The 20,949-nt window shown below is 44.1% G+C and overlaps 1 protein-coding gene across 1 annotated transcript in view; it reads left to right on the top strand.

The window, feature by feature from the left end:
- Ctnnal1 (catenin alpha like 1) overlaps positions 1 to 20,949 on the top strand; it is a 57,508-nt gene that overhangs the window by 17,535 nt on the left and 19,024 nt on the right. The window contains exons 3-10 of the mRNA XM_036177827.1: positions 3,318 to 3,505; positions 6,832 to 6,951; positions 8,865 to 8,954; positions 9,891 to 10,061; positions 12,961 to 13,161; positions 15,264 to 15,350; positions 18,822 to 18,980; positions 20,575 to 20,667. Coding sequence (XP_036033720.1) covers positions 3,318 to 3,505; positions 6,832 to 6,951; positions 8,865 to 8,954; positions 9,891 to 10,061; positions 12,961 to 13,161; positions 15,264 to 15,350; positions 18,822 to 18,980; positions 20,575 to 20,667 — 1,109 coding nt within the window. The remainder of the gene's footprint in view (positions 1 to 3,317; positions 3,506 to 6,831; positions 6,952 to 8,864; positions 8,955 to 9,890; positions 10,062 to 12,960; positions 13,162 to 15,263; positions 15,351 to 18,821; positions 18,981 to 20,574; positions 20,668 to 20,949) is intronic.

The following is a 20,949-nucleotide window of genomic DNA, read 5'->3' as shown; positions in this document are numbered from 1 at the left end:
AGGGACTATATTAGTTCATTGCTTATAATAAATTACAAGTGACAACCATGAAACTGTAAGCTTTGGGCCTTTTCTGGGAATTCTTTGCAGTCTACACTTGGAAGAGCTATGCTGGGAAGGAGACACTTGACCCTGTTCTGCAGGGGACCGGGGTTACCACCCACTTACTGATTTGTTGAATGCCCAGGGTTTAGTCAGAAAAAGGAATGGTTATACAGTGATATCTGCACAGGCTCTTCTGCGGTGCCTTCGGTGGCCAAGAGTGATAGGAAAAATGGACATTATCCAGAGGAACAAAGAAAACATCTTTTCTTCCAGCTAGTGCTGCTAGACCAGGACCTCAGCCGTTTCCTCTGCTCCTTCCGGCACAATAAGGGTTAGTTCTGAGCACATTTGTCCTCTGCAGATTTTGCCATAAAAACCTAGTGCTACAGCAGTGTCCATTGCTGTGCAAAGGTTACCTTCCATGCAGCAGAGTCTCAGACCAGAGTCAGGACGTGGCTTCCCTGGGCCATCCTGAGTCAGCGCATCTTAGGATGCTGGGTGGAGGTGTCTGTCCGGCCTCAGTTATCTGCAGGCCTCACTGCACTGGAGATGTGTTTTGCACACTCCCAATGGCACTGGCAGACTTCCTGGTTGACTGTTGGTCACCATGTGGATCTCTTTGTAGTAGTAAGGCTGCCTGTAACCTGGTACTTGGTTTCTCTCAGAGAGAGAGAAAACAAGATGATGGTTTTAGTTTTTAAAAATTCGTTGTATGTATCTGTGGCCACACACATGCCACAGTGCATGTGTAAGAGGTTAGAGACAACTCTTGGGAGTCAGTTTGCTTTATTATGGTTCTAGAGATCAAAGTCAGACATCGGGCTTGCATGGCAAGTGCGCTTGCCCACAGCCACCTCACTGGCTTGGCCTGAGAGGATTTGATGGCTCAGTTTCAAGGTGGTGTGCCTCCTCTTCTGCCCACCAGTCCGAGAACAGTATGGGAGAGGACACTGGTAGACATGGGTACCAGCAGGTAGAGCTCTTTGGAGGCTGGCTATCATAAACTTGGATTTACTGGTAAGCATCAGTTAGCTGTCCACATTTAGTGACCTGTGCTTTGTGTGCGTGTGTCATTCTGAATTTCTGTGGCTGAAAGCTAATTTTGTTATTTCCTTCCTGAGTCCTTGACTGTCTTTAAACGATTTGGTTTGTAATCTTGAAATAGTTTTTTTTTTTTTCTTTCTTTCTTATCGTTGGTCAGCTCCCAGGTTTATACTTTCTTTCTTCCCTGTCTCTAAGTCACTTTCCTTTCTATGTCCTGTGACTGCCATCTGTCAAGTCCTCTCCCCTGCACTGAGAGCTGCCCTGCTGTAAGCCTGTCTTTTCCAGTCTGTTCTACGTTTTCCCAGCTACTGGCTGTTCTAATATTAACTGGTTTGTAGCCTGTGGCTTGGCCACAGAGATTTTAATATTTTTTTACTTAAGGTTTTTTTTTTTTTGTTTTTTTTTAAAGATTTATTTAGTATGTATACAGTGTTCTGCCAGAAGAGGGCGCCAGATCTCATTACAGATGGTTGTGAGCCACCATGTGGTTGCTGGGAATTGAACTCAGGACCTCTGGAAGAGCAGTTGGTGCTCTTAACCACTGAGCCATCTCTCCAGCCCCTACTTAAGGTTTTTTTATGTTTCCAGCCAAGACATTATTGTATGTATATAATAAAATTAACAATAGACCTTTTGTGAGAAACTCAGTCATTAGACATACATGTTTTTAGGACCTCAAAATTTATCTTAGACAAAATTATTTTTAAAATCTTGTTAACTAACAGTAAGGAGTTTTAGAGAATTGCATTGTACTAATTACTTTTCTATTGTTGTGATAAAACACTATGACCAAGGTGTGGTGGTTGAATGTAACCGACCCTCATAATCTCATAGGGAATGGCACTATTAGGAGGTGTGGTTTTGTTGAAGTTGGTAAGGCCTTGTTGGAGGAAGTGTGTCACTGTTGGGGCGGGCTTTGAAATTTCCTATGCTCAGGATATTGCCCAGATACTCAGTTGACTTCCTGTTGCCTGTAAGCTGTAGCCCTCTCAGCTCCAGCACATTTGCCTTCATGCTGCCATGCTCCCCGTTGTAATGATAATGGATTGAAACTCTGAAACTGTTAGCCACCACTCCAATTAAATGTTCTTTTTGTAAGAGTTGCCATGGTCATGGTGTCCCATCACAGCAATAGAGACCTAACTGCGAGAAGAAAAGGTGGAGGACTAGATCTAGTCTTTGGTGGTGGTGTGAAGGCATGATGGCAGGAGCAGGGACAGGCAGGCAGGAACAGGGAACGGGGCTTGACCTTCAGGCAGGAACCAGAGGGAGTGAAGTAGTAATGCAGAAGTCTTTTAACTCTCAAAGACCACCTAGAGTGATAGACTTCCTCCAACACTCCTCTGATGTGGCATACAGATGTACATATACAAGCAAAATATCCTTACACATAGAAAATAAATGTAAGAATCTTTAAAAAAATTAAGCTGGGCATGGTGGTATACACCTTTAGTCCTAGCACAGGGAGGCTGAGTTTGAGGCCAGTCTGGTCTACACAACAAGTTTCAGGCCCGTAGTGGCGAGGACCCTGTTGTAAAACAAAACAAAACTGAACTAAAGAAAAACAAGTATCAGTTGCCAATTACAAACCTGAAGGTCAGCAAGGGTTTGAACTCTCTTACTTGGTTTACTTTCCCTACCCTGTCTCCAGGAGATCAACAGGCAGATTCCTTAGGTATCTATAACTCATTCTTCCAGCCCCACCTCCCCCTTTTCAAGATGTTAACCCCAAAGCCTTGTCTCTCTACTGACCTTCTATGTTCCTCCAAATCCAGAAAGTGGTAGTGATGGACAGTGCCCCCTCCTTCCTCACCTCCCTCTGGGGGCCTCACTTAGGCCTGGGCACCTATGTCCTGCTCACTGCTCTGGATTTAGGTTTCTGGTTCTTAAATCCTGGGAATTTTCTTTTGTCTTGCACAGAGGCAACTTTTAGGTTGTGTGGTTGGCCAAACTACTAGAAAGACAAATTGTGTTTTTCTGACCAAGTCAAAGTTTGTCATGGTTCTGAAGAGTGTACTTGTGTGTGTGTGTGTGTGTGTGTGTGTGTGTATGTTTTTTTTTTTTTTTTTTTAATTCTTTTTTTGCTAGAAAGCATCCCAGGATCCATCTAAGGCAGGGTTGTTTCTTGTGCCTGAAGTTCCCATGCATGCTGTAGTCACAATGAGAGAAAAGTCCAGTTTTTTGTTCCAGTGTTTTATTCCCAACAGAACATTCCTCTTTCTTGTTAGGAGAAACAATTGCAGCACTCACGGATGTGGCCAGATGGAATCATCTGGAATCGGATGGCCAGAGCACAATTCTGACAGACAAAACCGGAGTTGTGCAGGCTGCCAGGCTGCTGCTGTCCTCCGTGACAAAGGTATTGCTGCTGGCGGACCGCGTCGTCATCAAGCAGATAGTGACGTCCAGAAACAAGGTATTCTTGTGCTTGTGTCTCAGCGTGGCTCAGAATCCTCATGGAGGTGACATCCAGATCGTTTGGCTATGCATATTAGTTCATTATTTATATAGTACCCATTGCCCAGAGTTTAAAATAGTGCGTTCCTACACCTACCGTCTCCAATTTACTGAGCTTACTTATTTCTATTTTTAAAAAAAAAAAAAAATTAGTTTTTTATGTATGTGATTGCTTGCCTGCATGTAAGTCTGTGTATCATAGGTATGCCTGGTGTTCACAGAGTCCAGAAGAGGGCTTCAGATCTCCTGAAACTGGAGTTACAAATGGCTGTGAGCTGCCTTGTAGGTGCTGGGAATTGAACCTGAATCCTCTGGAAGAACAGTCAGTGCTCCTAACCACTGAGCCATCTCTCCAGCCCCAGGCCTAAACTTTGAAATGCAAATAATGTTTCTGATTTAACAGCAACAACACAGCAAAAGTCTTGTTGAGGCTTACTGCCAAAAGCCTTAACTATATGCAATTTGGGAAGAAAAGCTAAGCTGATGTTGTTTGCAGTAGAGACCTAGTTAACAAATATCCTGAGTCCTTCAGTACTTTTATCCAGTCAGAGAGTAACCATTTATAAGCTAAAGACAAATGTAAATCACTGGGCTCTGGCTATATAGAATGCTTGCCTAGCATGCACTAAGCCCTGGTTTCAATCCCCAGCACATATAAAATGGAATGTCCTGGTACACACCGGTAATCACAGCACTTGTGAAATGGAGGCAGGATGATCAAGAGGTCAAGGCCAGCCTCAGCTACATAGAAGTTTGAGACCAGCCTGGGCTACATGAGACCCTGTCTAAAAAAAAAAAAAAATATATATATATATATATATATATATCTACAGCTACAAAGTTCCCATATGTAGAGCCCTTAAATATATCAAAAGAATTGCAAAACGTAAAGAATGGATAAACTCTTACCCTCCCTCAGACAGTGGCCCTGGTCACTGAGAACTAAGCAGCATTGCTTTCTGTTGATATGCTCCTAGGTGAGGTGGACAGCAACCAAATCAGCCAGGGAGGAGGTGCATCCTCTCAGTCGGATCTGAGGGTGGCCATCTTAACCTCCCATCCCCCAGGAATGTTCTAGAGAGGAGATTCATTCTCTCAGTAGGATCTGAGAGTGGCTCTGTTGACCCCCTCCACCCCTCAGGAATGCTGAGCAAACCAAAAGTGTAAGTTTAAAGACAAAAAGAAGTCGGAGAAAATGACAGACAAAAGGAAGAGTTTCCTGTCTTTTCGAGATGGAGGCTGTGCTCAGTGCGCCGGCTTCCTTATCTGTGGAACTGCTTGTGTTTCCTGAGCTGCCTGGGCAGGTTAGCAGGCCAAATGCTCTCCACAGCCTCAGTGAAAATGAGCAAGCACAGGATATCTGTGTTTTTCTAACTTATCTTGCTCTGGCCAAAATCAGTAGTTATTTTAGAAAGAAAAAACTATCAGAAAATATGTTTCACATTTGTCTACTGTTTTTCTTATGTCAAGAAAACAGCATTTTCAGCTGGTTGTACTGTGCATGTTCTGTTCCCTCTTCACTGCCGGAAGTTTCTTGGCAGTTGATCTAGTCTGCACAGCAGCGCCCGACTGACCAAAACTGTTTTTCAACTGAGAAATCCTAAACCCCCATCCTACTCCTGACTCTGGATTACCTCCCCTCCATTTTCTTTCAAAACTGGGGTTCCTCTAATCCTAGTTCAATGACCTGTATAGTTTCTGTGTGTTTTTTTTTCTCTTCACTGCCTTCTTAGTTCTTATGCTACCATTGTCAAATGTCTGCTGCTGTAACAAATTGCCTACGGCTAGGTTCTTTATAAAGACGGGAGGTTTATTTAGCTTGCCTCATCTCTTCAGCCCCTGACTAGCCAAATAGGTGAGCTCCGGGTTTAGGACCCTGCCTCAGTAAATAAAGAGAGGGATTAGTGAACACACCCAACATCCAGCTCCGTCCTTCACATCTGTGTACACATGTGTATCTGCACACACATTTATTCACACACATGAATGTATACATACATATACCAATAAATACTTCAAATGAAAGAAGTTCAAGATCATCCTCAGTTCCATAGGGAGTTTGAGGTCAGCCTAGGCTAGGGACTGTGTGTCAAAAACCAAACCAAACAAACAAACAAACAAACCTCCAAATACACAAAGGAAGATCTTGTGAAGCCAAGTGTGAAGAATCAAGGAACGGGCAGAACTGCTGTTAGTGCTATGCTCAGACATGCTCTGAAGGAGCCTCCGTGGTCTGTGCTGGGCCTGGGCCCTAGTGGGTCCACGTGAGAGTGGTGGAGTCTTCCCAAAGTGGTTATCGATTCAAAGGCCAGTGAGTCACTGCAGGCGCTGCCGGCAGAGGTGATTAACACAGCCTGCATGAGCTCCTTAAGAGTTACTATTACTAACAGATAAGATGGAGCTGGGGGTGACTCTCATGCCTATAATCTCAGCTCTTGAGAGGCTGAGGCAGGAGGATCACCATGAGTTCAGGACCAATCTATGGGACTACATAGTGAGTGTAAGGCCAGCCTAAGTCACATTGAGAGACCCTGCAAAGAACAGAATCTACCACGAGGTAGAGACACGCCCTTGTCTCCTCCTTTAAGGGTTAATCCATCAGGGAAGGTCAGAACCTGCCTAGGAAGACCCCTAGAAATGCAGGCTCACCCAGGACAGTGTGCTGTTCCTTTTCAGAACCCCTTGTCCCTGTGCAGCCCCTAAACCAGGTTCAGCTGGTTCTGTGCTGAGGTGGCCCTTTGCTTTTCGTCTGTCTTTTTCTTGCAGATGCTTTTAACTCCCTAAGCACTATTTATTCAAGAATTTTTCTCTTTCTTTGAATTTATAAGTAAACTCACATCTCCTTATCCTAAAATCAAGTCAAGTGGTTCTAACTATTGAACCAGCTTTTATGTCTTAGAGGCCCTTCTCTCTCTCTCTCTCTCTCTCTCTCTCTCTCTCTCTCTCTCTCTCTCTCTCTGTGTGTGTGTGTGTGTGTGTGTGTGTGTGTTTTCTTTTTTGGGGGGCCGTTTCAAGACAGGGTTTCTCTGTAGCTTTGGAGGCTGTCCTGGAACTCACTTGGTAGACCAGGCTGGCCTCAAACTCATAGAGATCCTCCTGCCTCTGCCTCCTGAGTGCTGGGATCAAAGGTGTGCGCCACCACCGTCCAGCAACTGTGTTTTCTTTTTTCTCTGCTTTCCCATAGAATTTAGAGCTTTTCTTCTTTCCCTTCACTCTGCTCAGCTCTGGAAGTCTCAGTCTGCGTCTTGTTCATTGCCCAACAATAATGTATTTTCTGTTTTGCAGGTTCTTGCAACCATGGAGAGACTAGAGAAAGTAAACAGCTTTCAGGAGTTTGTTCAGATATTCAGTCAGTTTGGAAATGAAATGGTGGAGTTTGCGCATCTGACAGGAGACAGACAAAATGTATGTCCTTACCACACTGAAAATTTTTCAGATGTTCTATTCGCACTGATTATATTATGTTAGGTATTTAATATACATGATTGCATTTGATAATCAAAGCATCCCTACACATTGAGCATTGTTATTAGTGTTTTATACATAAGGGAAGCAAACCTGAGATGGACTTTTCTGAGGTCACTCTGCTAGTCATGCCTGTCATTCTTCAACTGTGGCTCAGTGTCTGGTTTTCTGAGACCTGCTCCCTAATTCAGACCAATGTTTCTAACTTAGAGGAGGTAGAGGACCACAGCATGTCAGAATAGACTCTCTGGTTGGGATGTTTGGTTATGAATCTGTCTTGTCAGCAGGCCTGACCTGTGGTGCTGAGGTCTGGACGTCCTTGCCCAGGCCACTCCTTCAGTTTTGGACATGAGCTTTCCTGGTTGCAGCTACAGTTGGGAGATGGACATTGGCCTGGAAAATGGCAGGCTGGGGAGTAGTATTTGTCTCTGAAAAAAACTGAATGTTTAGGTAGCTGGCAAGCTGGCTGGTGGGTAAAGGCACTGGCCTGAGTTCAATCCCCAGGATCCACATGGTGGCAAGAGATTACAGCTCCTGTAAGTTGTCCTCTGACCTCCACAGGAATGCTATGACATATGCATGCCTATGCATGCATGTGAGCACACACAGATACATAGACACACAGACATACCCACGTATGTGCACTTGCACACAAAATCAACAAATACATGAAATTTTGAAAAGCCACCTGAGTAGCACCTTGTCTCATTTTGTGTTCTGGCAGCAGTGTTCTTTAATACCTTGGTTTCTTTTCTTTCTCTTTTTCTCTCATCAACCTTTCCCTCTGCCCTCCCCACACTCTTTCCTATAAAGATTATTAGCCTAAGTATTTTTATGACAGTTCATCATCTAACATTTTCTGATTACTTGGGCCAGTGTAGTGGGACTCTGATTCCAAAGCCTGTGTGGCTCTTTTGGCTGTGTTTCCTGCTGGCCACACAATGGGGAGACCTCCATTGTTATTTTGAATTGTAGTTAGGAATTTGGTATGGAGCCAGGATGGTGGTTTACTCCTGTAATCCCAGCACATGGGATTCTAAGGCAACAGGATCACCATTACTTTGAGGCCAACCTAGGTATGCCTGGTGACTTCCAGGATAGCCTGTGCTACATGGCAAGACCCTGCCTCAGAAATCAAAAAAGAAAATAAAATTGGTTTGTAGAATATTGGTGTAGAGAATATTTCTCCCAGGTCCAATAAGACTGTGATCAACTCTTTTAAATTTGTACATTCAGCTGAAGGACAGCCCTAGCTGGCCTGGAACTCACTGTATAGACCAGGCTATCTTCAAATTCAGAGAGATCCTCCTGCCTCTGCTTCCCCAGTGCTGGGATGTAAGGCGTGCACCACCTCACCTGGCAGGAAAACCTGTTAAATTTAACTCATCAGATAGAGAATAGTAGGTATTTTCCCCACTGGGGTTTGGTAAGTGCCGTGCCTACCTCAATTTCTTAGTATTTGTTTCCAGAGTTTAAGCCCTTTCTTCCTTAATTTGGTCAGAATATGCTGAAAATAGCCATCAGCTAGCCTCTTCATACTCAGCAGATTCTCATAACTTACTGGGAATTGGAGTACTCTAGGTATTGGGGACCTAACAGTAAGGAAGCCAAAGTCCCTGCCCAATGCAACTTCTGTTTCAGAGGTTGTGGGAGGAGGCAGACAGTAACACAGACATGTGGACTGCAGTACGTGACTACAGAGAAGGAAACCAACCGTTCTGTCTCCTCTTTTTTCTGTACTGGAACAGTGTGACTGGCCTTTTGGACATTATTGTTGTTGAGTGAATGGTTTTTCAAAAGATCAGGTTGCTGATATGATCTTAGACTACCCAGTGATTTGATTTCATCTTTAGGATTTGAAAGATGAAAAGAAAAAGGCCAGAATGGCGGTGGCGAGGGCCGTGCTTGAAAAGGGCACAATGATGCTCCTCACAGCATCAAAGGTAAGCGCCCATGTTACTCATCTGAGTCATTGATGAGAACAACCTGAGCAAATGCATCAACTGTGCGAGCTTTACATTTTATTTCATTTATTCTTTTCATATGCAGAAGACTGCACTCAGTGCCTTGTGCCTGCTGAGCATGTACTCCACCACTCAGCCCCCCCCCCCCCCCAGCCCTCCCTACTTGGCATTTTTGAAGGGATGAAAACAGTACCTTAGAACCAAGTCTAATCTGTTTCTAGTATCGTGAATGCTAACCTTCCTTCCCCAGCTCCTGAATCTGGGCCTGCTTTGACTCAGCAGTTAGGCAGCAGAGAGGGGATTAAGTACTGTGAACAGAGGCTGTTATAAAATGATGGCACAGGAGTGTGTGTTCCCAAGCCTCAGGTGATTCAGTTCAGGGATGAGCTGGTAAATGTCTCCATAGGAGTTTATAAAGAACTGCCTTTTCCTCTGGAGTATTTACTGATGCCCTGGGATTAGCAAAAGCACAAAAGCAGAGGCAGATGTTCTGTTCCTATCTAGAACCTGGAGTAGATCTTTATTTACGTCACGTTTTAATAGGGAAAGACACAGCCACAGTCATCTATCATCTTGTTCAGTTTCCCCCATTCCTTTCTTGTTCCTGCATGTGTAAGGCGGTACTTAACACTTTTAATCCTGATAACGATGTCGGGTTTTTCCATCATTGGAATCAAGACGAATGTACTGTTGATGTTTGAAGATGCAGCTTTCCTCTCTGGTTGTTCACTTAACCTTGCTGTCGCTTTTTACTCATCCTGCTTCCACACTAGTGAGGAGAGGCAGCTGGGGGAGCCGGGGAGCCAGGAGATTTGGGTAAAGAACCATTTTTATTAGCATGGCATGTTCTCTGTAAGATTTTAATGTGTTATGATATGAGTTATTATTAAAATAAAAACCTCAACTGTTCTGAAGACATGTCTCAGGCATCCCAGCTGTGACTCAGCCCATAAAAACAAAGACGGAGTGTTTGACCGGATGAGAGTGGCCCTGGATAAGGTCATCGAGATCGTGACTGAGTGCAAACAGAATGGAGAGACTGACAGGTCATCTATCAGCATTTTTACTGGGATTAAAGAGTTGAAGGTAAGGATAAAGAGTAGGTTTTGCTCTGTTCCCTTTTTCATTTAAGAGAGCATCATTATGTATAGTGATCATGTTTTGGGTAATGATTTGGAGTGCTTCTTCTGGGGTCTAGAGAGATGGCTCAGTGGTTGAGAGTGTTTGCTGTTTTTGAAGAGCACCAAACTTGGAGACAAAGGACACCTCCCTGGGTGCCCATACTCATGTGTATCCTTCCACACACACAAACACCATACACATAATTTTGAAAAATCAAGTGGTTCTTCACAGAAAGCACTCTATCTCGGGGGCTGGAGAGCTGGCTCAACGGTTGAGAGCATGGGGTGCTCTTGCGGAGGACCAGTTCATCTGCTAGCACTCACATGGCAACTCACAGCTGCCTGTAACTCCACTCCAGGGGATCTGATGCGCTCATCTGGCCTCCCCGGGCACCAGGCATGCACATGGTGTACATATGTACATACAGGCAAATTGCTCATACTCACTTAAAAAAAATCAAATACATTTCTTTAATGTAATACCATTCTGTGGAAACCTGACAGTGAGCAATATGTGCTCAGGGTTATGTTGACAGACAATACAGGTCATTGTTTATAGCAGCAGCCCTGTTGAACTGCTGGTTTAGACAGACTCCTTCATGTAGAGCCTTCTGCAGATGATCACAAGCAGCATACAATCTCTGCGGGGGTCCTTGCTCTTCCTTGTGTGATAGGATCCAATAGCAACAGTTACAGCTCTAAAAGAAATCCTACTAACATTCCCCGAGTCCTCACTCTGTGCCAGCCCATCTGAGTGCTTTAAATGTGTGGACCCGGGATCCTCACAGGTACTGGTGCTGTTAGGGAGTCTGAGGGGGAGGGGGGCTGGATTTCCTGCCTCAGTGGCAGAGCTGCGATTTGACTCCAGGTGGTCTGACTTCTCCTGAAGAGGGTCCTATGGCAGTGCCTGACGCGGCATCATTTACCAGATGAGAAAATGGAGGGGGCCCTGAAAAGTTACCCGATATGCTAAGGGTGGCACAGCTAGAGTAAGCAGAGCTGAGACAGGCATGGTGTTCTTTCTGCCTCACTGCACTGTGACCTTGTGGGAAGATCCAGGTCAGAGCAGGGAGTGAAAAAGCACCGGAGAACTGTTCTCTCTGCTGACGGTTGAATAAGGAGGCGCTCCCAAAATGGGACCCAGCCATGTAGCTCAGGCTGATCTCAGAATGCCATCCTCCTGCCTCAGCCTTATGAGTCCTGGGATTACAGGCATGGAACACTATGCCTGACTTGACACTTGTCTCTTTTTGATGGAAAAAATAATCTGTAGAGAGAAATTTAAATGCTTTTTATTTGGTATTGAAAGTGGCCATATCTTATGTAAACAGAACTTAATAGCTTTCAAAGGACCAATATAACTCTATTAAGTTGCTTTTTAAACACACACACAGACATGCGCACAGCCACACAGCCACAGACACACACACACACTCACACACACACACACAGCCTAAAATGAAAATAAAGATCAATACCATAAATAATGGGAGTTGCACATGATTAACTTTTAGGTTTCGGTTGTTTAAATTCTCAGGTCATCATTGTCCATTCCTTACTTATTATCCATGTTATTTTAATTTTTTTATTACATTTATTTAGTGTGTGTGTGTGTGTGTGTGTGTGTGTGTGTGTGTGTGTAGGTCTGATGGAAACTTCTAGGCAGCCATTCTCTCTTTCCAACTTGCAAGTCCTGAAGACTGGACTCAGGTCATCAGTCTTGGTAGAGCATCAATCCTACTTGCTAAGCCATTCAACAGCCTCTATCCATGTTACTTCTTAACTAAAAAGAAAGTTCCCCAGGATGGAGTGACGACTGGACAGAACTCAGGCCAAGGGAAGGGCAACACTCACTCCCCTCTGGCCTCTTGAGTTTTCTCAGCTGGTCTTTCACAGGTCGTGCTAAAATGGGGCATGTGTAAGGATTATTTTGAAATAACTGGTGGGAATTTAAAGTGCAAGGTCTATATCGGTGTGCCTGCAGTGCATTCACTAATTGTGACCACAGTCGTGATCATTACTGCCTTTTGTCTGTGAGTTGTGTCTTAAAAGAGTTCATGGGCTAGAGGCTAAGGTTGTGCTGGTATAAGTTAAGAGAGAAGGATATCCCATGAGTGTAGTTAGAGTTTGGAAGAACTCTTTGCACAGAGTAGGTGGAACAAGAGAATCCTTACAGTCTCCAGAAGGATAGGCTGCCAGGGTAGTGAGTGCAGAGAAGACTATGGAGACCTTTATGCCAGACATTAGCCCTTGATTGTAGCTGGGGAGGAGCTACCGAGAGGTCTTGTGGCATTATCAAGTTTATAGTTCAGAAAGGTAATACGGTCCTCTTGGTAGAGGATGTTTGTGCCAGTGTGTTATTAGGGACATAAAACAAAATACAAACTCTGTTAGGAGATTGGGAGAGGTTCTGGGTGAGCCAGGGCAAGCCTGATGCCCTCTCCAGCCCTGTCACCCTCTGCACCGTGCTCTAACTCCTGCGGTTCTGCACACCGCACTTGAGGGCAAACTTCCTAGGGACTTGGCCTAAGCAGTTTCTTCAGCTGCAGATGCTTCACCTGGAGGCTGGTTTGTTATTTCTACCAATTCTACACACTGGTGCCTTTTCTGCCTTAGTATTCTCTGATGTTGTGACAATGTTGTTGTATTAACAGCTGTTGAACAAAGGCCTTGTGTGGCCGTTGAGGACTCTTGAACAAAGTGGCCTTCCAGGTAACTGGAGACTATGGTGACCATTGGGTGGAGGCTGCAATACTCCTGAGCCTGGAAAGGACTTGCTAGTGCATCTCCAGGACACTGTCAGAACTTGTAGCCCATTTGGGAGATACTTAGATGGATTTTCTTTCCATGCCTTTTGCCCTCAGTTGAATATTGAAGCTCTTCGGGAGAACCTTTACTTTGAGTCAAAGGAGAACCTTTCTGCTGCATTGGAGGTCATCTTGGAGCGCGTGGAGGACTTCACCGATTCTGCCTACACCAGCCATGAGCACAGGGAACGCATCTTGGAGCTGTCTACTCAGGCGAGAACAGAATTGCAACAGTTCGTTTCCGTGTGGATACAAGCTGTAAGCACTGTGTTCATTAGAGTAAATCTTGGGCAATGGCTTTTCACTTAGCGTTTAGAGAGGTGTGGAAGGTAACACAGCCAACAGGACTATGGATTTGGTTGGTACAGCACAAGCATGCCTTATCCCTTTTCTCCATCCCAGTGGGCAAAACTATGCTTTCTGTGTGGCTCACAGCACCTGCATGTTCAGGCTGCTGATTCTCCTCTTGGCCAGGCTGGATTCTGTGCCATCATCACCCTCTAAAGGTTCCCTGTTCTCTCCACTCTTCTTACATATTCATTTCTTGGAAAATTCCTCCTCCTGATGCTTCTTTAGTGTGGAGAACGGAGAAATAAACAGAGGTCCTTGAAACATGAGTCTGCTGCTGGTGCCATTCAGATGTGCAGTGTGCTGAGGACTGCTGATGTACAGACAATATTTTAGAATTCTTATTGGAGTCTAGATGCAGTGAAGATCAGGGTAGACCTAGCTGTAGGTAAAAGAGTCTGTCACTCTCATATAGACTCCTGGACTAAGTGGCATGCTTTCAACATGGCAGGCTGTTCAAGCAGGATGGGTAAAAACTACAGAAGTGTGACAACACAGGAAGTTTGTCCCAAGTCTCATAGCAGTAAAGCAGAAGCAGGGGTGGAGGGGACAGAGGCCAAGGTGTGTTCTGGCACCTTTGGTTGATTTATTTATTCCTTAAACCTAGGCTAGGTCATAAGGTAGTTCATGTAGCTCACAGCAAATGGGGGTGGAAAGTAAAACAATCTGGAATTAAGGAATTAAGGTTTGGGCAGTAAAGAGGAAGAGGCTGTGGGATTTAAAGGAAAGCAGTGGCCCTTTACTCCCTGGTAGCTGCATTGCTTTGTACATAAAGAGTAGAGAGAAATCACAGATTTGGGGGTATTTCCTTGGCATTCCAGCAGTGCACATGCCTGTGTCTGGGAGTCTTGCCCTAACAGAGAGTATAAGAGCCGTGAGCCGTGTTTTGTGTTTGAATTATGTGTGTGCTGTGTAGTATGAAGAGGAGATTGCCGTAGTGATGTATCCTAAGCTCGACATTAAATACTAAATTTCTTGTGGTGAAATGCTCAGGTTTGGAGATTTTATTATTAATTATTTATTTCATGTGATTTATTATTATGTGGTTTCATTATCACTAGCTCTGTAGCTAACACTCTTCACATACTTCAAAGCACTCAGCACTCTGGTTCTGTCTGCTGGATGTACTTCCCATTATTTTTTTCTTACAGTTGTAACTGAATGTCTTTTACCTGCCAAGTGTCAGAAGTCTAGAGAGAAATAAGATCATCTTTGCCCACCATGACTTTACAAAGAAACTGTCTTAAGTTTCCTGATAGATCCTACGCTCAGGGCATGACAGAGAGTGAAGTCAGCATTAGGGAAAGGACTCTGGACAACTCCCAGAAGGCACTGGGGTTGACTTCGATCTACTGGTTGAGAGAATTGAATACCTGTGACCTGTAGATGCTTTATCAGCATGTACTGTGGAATTGATGTAAACCCAACTTTTGTCCCAGAAGGAAAGGAACAAACACATATTACAAATATTATAAAACATAAACATGTGATTCTAAGCTGGGATGATTACTTGGAGAAAAAGTTGGAATAGGTAAAGAAGAGGCTGACTCAGAGTGGGTGACCTGGGGGTTCCCTGAGAAAGAAGGGCTTGTGGATCCCCTTAGAGAAAAATAGAATTTTGGTATTCAGCTATGCTAAAAAACAAATGGATAGACATTGGGGGGGGGGATAAAAGACATTAGTTTAGACACAAATTTATTAAGAAACTTTGGTTCTGAAAATTCACCTGTTTATCGTTGGTGTGGAAGACAATGGAATAACTCAAATTCTATTTTCTGCTGTAACCTTAAACAGGTAAATTACAGAAATGCTTCAACCAGGTCTGGGAGTATACGTCAGTGGTAGAGCACTTGGCCTCCAGAGTTTGATCCATAGCACCAAAAAAACAAACACAAACACTTTTAGTGTAGTCAAGTGGCATTAAAATGTACTATAACTTATAGTGAAAACTGAATTGGAGCAAGAGATGAAGAAGGTCAAGTGACCTCCGTGTCTCCTTCTCAACATTTCAGCAAAGCAGGAAGACCAGGAGTGCTGTCGAGGAGCTGGAGCTCACTGTTCTGAAGGTCAGCCACGGGCTCAACGAGCTGAGGAAAGAGGTGAGGAGTCTGACACACAGCCTCATGCTGTAGGATACATGTGAAACCCATGTGCATTAGTGCATTCCTGGGGCCACACCGTGCTTGACTTCTCCTCTGGTCATTAGTGTGAAGTCACCCTTATTAACAGTCATCCTCCAAGCTCACACTGAATAGGCATAGCAGCCCTTTTCACAATAGCTGGGAACCTCCTGGATGTGCAGCAACAAGGGCTATCAATAGGCGAACTGACGATTGCTCTACCAACACTTTCTAGCAGTAAGATGACTCACAAAGCGCACTGCACACTGAGTGCAAGAAGTGGGCACAGCAGACCGAGCAAGCGTGTGCTTCCATTTAGGAAAGTCCTAGGTGAGGAAGAGTCAGGTCAGTGGCTTCTTGGGATCAGAGATGTGAGACATTTACTGCAAAAGGGCAAACAAAGGTGATCATTTTGGAGCCATGGAGATACTTGAAATATTGAGTGTGGTGGGAGTTGTTCTGTGGCTGAAGTGTCTGCAAAACTTATCAAACTGTACCTTTAAACTGGGAGCATTCTGTGTAATTATGCCTCATTGAAATTAAAGTTGATTTTCTTCAAACGTCCTTGAGTTGAGGAGATTTCCTTGTTCCAGAATGAAAATGTGTTCATCCATGACTGACTTGGGCACTTGGAATTTCAAGTCTCATGGTCACTTTTTAGCCAGGTTTAATCATGCTGCCACTCAGCCATCTGGTTTTGTCCTCGCTGTCCATGAACGAGCTTTGCACATGTGTGTGTAGTGTAGCTACTGTTCTTTCTCTGTGACAGACAGCTGTTCTGTGTGTCACAGCTGCCTCTGTGTCTGCAAAGCCTAAATATTTGCTGTCTGGCCCTTTGTGAAAGGGTCAAGCTCTGGTTTGTTTTCAGGGAAAGAATCAAAACATTCCCTCTAGTGCCAGCATCTCATTTTTCATGTGGCTGTAGGACTTCCCCACAATTCCACAGCACCCCAACTCCTGCTAGAACTTTCATGGACCACAGGATCGCTTCCTTCACATTCCTATGCTGTCGCTGTGGGTCTTGGTCTTTGCCAGGCTGTGGCACAATAGAGCAGATAGGAAGCTGAGGGTGGAAGGTTTTCTGTGACCTGTGCTCTTATGTGTAGTAATTTAAAACCAGTTTTTGTTGTTTGTTTATGCAGATCTAGGAATTGAGCATTATTCATGTTAGGGAAGTAAGTGCTCTATCACTGAGCTATAGCCCAGTGACAGATGCCATCACACTGTGGCTTCATACTGTAGCTATAGTACACTGACATTCTCTCTTATGGATGCTTTTTGAGGTTTTTCAGAAGTTCTATGTTCCTACTGCAACTTCATGTCAAATTGTTGCCTTCAAACCCTCCTCACAGAAACCTCTCCACCGTTATCTCTTCTTTGTTTATTCTTTTGTGCTTTTGAAGCTGGTCCAAGTCTCTGGAGAATGAAATGGGTTCTGGGCATTTGTTTCTGCACTGTATACAGGTGATCTTTTTCACATATTAACCAGAGACAGACTTCCTTTAAGCTTTCTGTAAAATGTGGAAAGATGTGATTTCCCCAACTGTTTGATTTCATCATATTAAGATTAAATTAGCCGGGCAGTGGTGGTGCACGCCTGTAATCCAAGCACTTGGGAGGCAGAGGCAGGTAGATCTCTGTGAGTTCCAGGCCAGCCTGGTCTACAAAGCGAGTTCCAAGACAGCCTCCAAAGCTACAGAGAAACCCTGTCTCAAAAAACCAAAAAAAAAAAAGAGATGAAATTAAATGCTGAAACACTGAACTATGAATGCAGCCTGAGAGCCTTCTGCTATAGATGACTTCCCACAGCCTGCTTCCTTGCCACATCAACCCTGAGTTCTTGTAAGGATTAAGAGACCTGACCCCTGGGAAGCTGCTCTTGGACATTGCAGGCAGGGACAGAGTATTTGTCCTGATTTCTTCTTCTTCTGTTGTGAATGAGTTGTCCTCAGGATGTTTCTAAGAGCTAGAAGACATTGGCAAATCACTCAGCCACTGTGGATGGTTGCACAAGGGCATCGGGTTAGATATTTTCTAAGGCTCTGCCGGTCAAACAAGGTCCTTTGAAATTCTTCTGTAACATTTCATTTCCACAGGAAAGTACATTTGAATGTCTCTCTGGCTGTGGTTATTCTGATAATTGATAAATGCAGACAGCTCCACTGTTCATTCTATACAAAGTCCCGTCATTTGAATTGACATCCAGTTACTTCCACGAAAAAGAAAGTGCTACTTTCTAACAGGCTTAATTCAAAGTCAGATTTTTCTTAAAATAATGTTTTCATTAAAACTTACTTTTTTGTAAAATCCCAACCCACCTGCCATACAGTTTATACACACACACACACACACACACACACACACACACACACAGGATTTTAGAGTTAAGCTGTCCAAAGATTCCTAGTGTGAGTGAGAGCTGAAGATGAGGGCTGCCTGTGTTGAACACCATTTGAGGCCCAGAGTTCTCGGAGAACAACTACACACAGAATGTTCCCTCCTGAGGGCAGCCACTGGGTCCTGCTTGTCAGGGGTCCAGTCTCTACAGGCTCCTGCCATGAAGATATTTAATAGGATTTTATCCAGTACCTAATTGGCTAGCTCTCACAGTGACGCTTTTTCAGAAATGTACTTAAATAGCATTCTTAAATGCTAGAAATTGGACTGAGGGCCTTGTACACATCGGGGAGGTGCTAACCCCAAGTGTTTCTTCTTCTTTTCTTTGTTCAGTACTGGGAATTAAATCCAGGCCTTGATTGAATTGTACTACTAGCTGCCCTAAAAAACTGCTTCATAATTGTAGGTCACTATCAAATCTTCCTTTAGTAGTCTGAACACTAAGCTTTTTTTTTTAACATTGAAAAAACATTAATTTTTGTGTCTGTGGGTGTTTTGGCTTCATGTATATCTAGGCACCAGTGTGTGCATGGTGCTTGAAAAGGCCAGAAGAGGGTGTCAGATCCCTGGGACTGGATTTACAAATGGTTGTGTGCTTCCCTGTGGCTGCTGGGAATCGAACCCAGATCCTCTGGAAGATCAGATGTGCTTTTAACCACTGAGCCATCTCTCCAGCCCTTTGAACAGCAAACTCTTAATACTGTTCCATTTCTCACCATCTCTGTCAATAGCCAACGCTTCTCAGCAGGAGAGAAGCTATGTGAGAGACCTAGCTGCTTCAAATGCAGAAGGTCCCCAGGCCTCTTCGCTGAGTGGCCAGGGCATCTTCTTCTCACAGCAGTGCTGCTGGCACAATGACTCGCTGTTGTGAGGACCAAGATGCTAACCGGTGCTCCAGGGCTTCTGTGTCCACGGGGGATTTTTCACTTTGAACAGAGGAGGTGGAACACTTTGGGTTTCTCTTCTGTAGTTATTAAAGCTCTCCTCAGGTGCTTGGTCATAAATGTTTTGGTTCATTTCCCTGCCCTGATTGCCTTCCACCCTCCTCTTCAGCTTCATCATACAGCGATGCAGCTGGCAGCCGACCTGTTAAAATTCCACGCTGATCATGTGGTTTTAAAAGCATTAAAACTTACTGGAGTAGAAGGAAATTTGGAAGCGTTGGCGGAATATGCCTGTAAACTCTCTGAGCAGAAAGAACAGCTCGTTGAGGTAAGCAGTAAATTTGCTTATTAAACAGGTTGTAGTTCATAATACAGTAGCAAAATTAGGAGAGAATATTAACAGATACGGTTTTGTCTAACTTATCTGAGCATTCTTCTCTCTTCTCTTGGGAATCTGAAAAATATCACATGTCTATCATGTTTTTACAATAGTTTGACCTCTAAAAGAAAACAATAAAATACGTTAGAACCCCAAAGTACATTGTAAATCTTTTCTCTGTTATCTCAGATGAGATTCTGGGGTAATGCAGTGGAGTAACACAGTATCTGTTGGAATATGGTGAATTCTCAGCATGAAAGCGATGAGGTTAGGATGCTGTGACAAGTGTTTACTGAGAGACTGGGCTCAGGATCTCGAGACAGTCGTGGGCAGCTTTAAAAGAGAGTGGAGGAAGTGCGGCCAGCGATGCAGAGCCAGCCTGAGTTAACAGGAGGCAGAAGCTGAAGTCCATCTGAGAACTCGCTCGCAGGGAATAGAGCTTGGGCTGGGCACATAGTTGGCCCAAGATGACCCAATAAACATGGAAGGGAAGTCCATTTCTTTCCTTCCTGTTGGCCAATCACTGCCATGGACAACCCAAGTTAGCCTCCTGAGGCCTGAAGCAAGTTTGAGAAGGGAGGAAGTGGGTAAGGGAAGAGAGGAAAGACACATTGTCCCTTCCCTGAGCCTCTCCTACTCTGCCCTAACTCTTGTTGAGTGTCACCTGCCACTGCTATATAATTCCAGTTCATCTTAATTGACACTCTAATTCCTCTACCATTGAAAATGTTACCATGAATCTGCTTGTTTACAGAGAGAGAGAGAGATAGAGAGAGAGAGAGAGAGAGAGAGAGAGAGAGAGAGAGAGAGAAGGAAAAGAAAAGAAAAAGAAAAACACTTAATCATGAATGTATGGTGAGATCTGTCTGCCAATATATACAAATACAGTCTTTACATTATTATGCACCCTGCTCAACAATCCTCAAAGGGGATGCTGTCACTGAGCCTGGCTCTCTCCTTTACTTGTTTACATAGCAACCTGGAAACCTAAGGAACATTCTTGAAGTGGCTATATATAGTTCCTTTATTTAATAAGTTTGATTTTGCTCTATATATTAACCAAATGTTACGGTTGTAGAGAGACTAACTTTAGGAAATCTATAACAAACCTTTTAAAGAGAAAAACAAAATTTAAAATTTTCCTTTTTAAGCCTCATGATGTTCATTAATTTTCCCTAAAGGAGGCTTTCTGTTTCTTTATAACCAGCCTGCCCAAGCCATTGTTCCCAAAGAAGAAAGGTGTGTGTACCTGGTTGATCTTGATAGGTCAGCCCTGAGAGAATGACAGCTTGTGATAATTAACAGTGTAGCAGCAGGACTCTGGAGCCAGATGCAGCAGATGCATGCCCTCTGCTAGACCTTTTAAAGGTTCCCTGTGTTTCTAACGTCTGGTGACCATCTTGCCTCAGTCGGCTAGGAAGCAGAAACAGTACACTCTGCGCATGTCTGTTCCTGCTTCGGCCTTCAGTCATGTACAAATTCATTCCTTATCAGAAGGGTGAGGAGTGTGTGGAAGGTGAAATGTGGACATGCTCTCTTGCAGATGTGTCAATTGTTGCGGCATGTGTCTGGCACGGAACCCCTTGAAATAACCTGCATACATGCCGAAGAGACGTTTCAGGTGACTGGGCAACAGGTATGGACATGGCAGGTTATTCTTTCTGTTGGTGTGTTATTTGACTACGTAACAGACCGTGAGGAGGCAAGCAAAAGGGTCCACTTCAGTGAGCCACATCTCTGAGAAGAGTACCTGGGTTTTTGTCAGTAATGTACTGGAACATACTGTTCTTTCACTGGCTCATCTGTTTTCTGCTAAATTGGAAATTGCCTCATTTAGCTGAAATGCTAGATTGTATCTATTTAGATGAAGCTGTTTCCAATGCAAGTCACTATAATATGCCTACAAAGAAAGATACCT

This window comes from Onychomys torridus, chromosome 2 (assembly GCF_903995425.1).
Source record: "Onychomys torridus chromosome 2, mOncTor1.1, whole genome shotgun sequence".
Taxonomy (NCBI): Eukaryota; Metazoa; Chordata; class Mammalia; order Rodentia; family Cricetidae; genus Onychomys; species Onychomys torridus.
The sequence above is the reverse complement of the archived record's forward strand: the minus strand, read 5'-3'. Positions and strand labels throughout refer to the sequence as shown.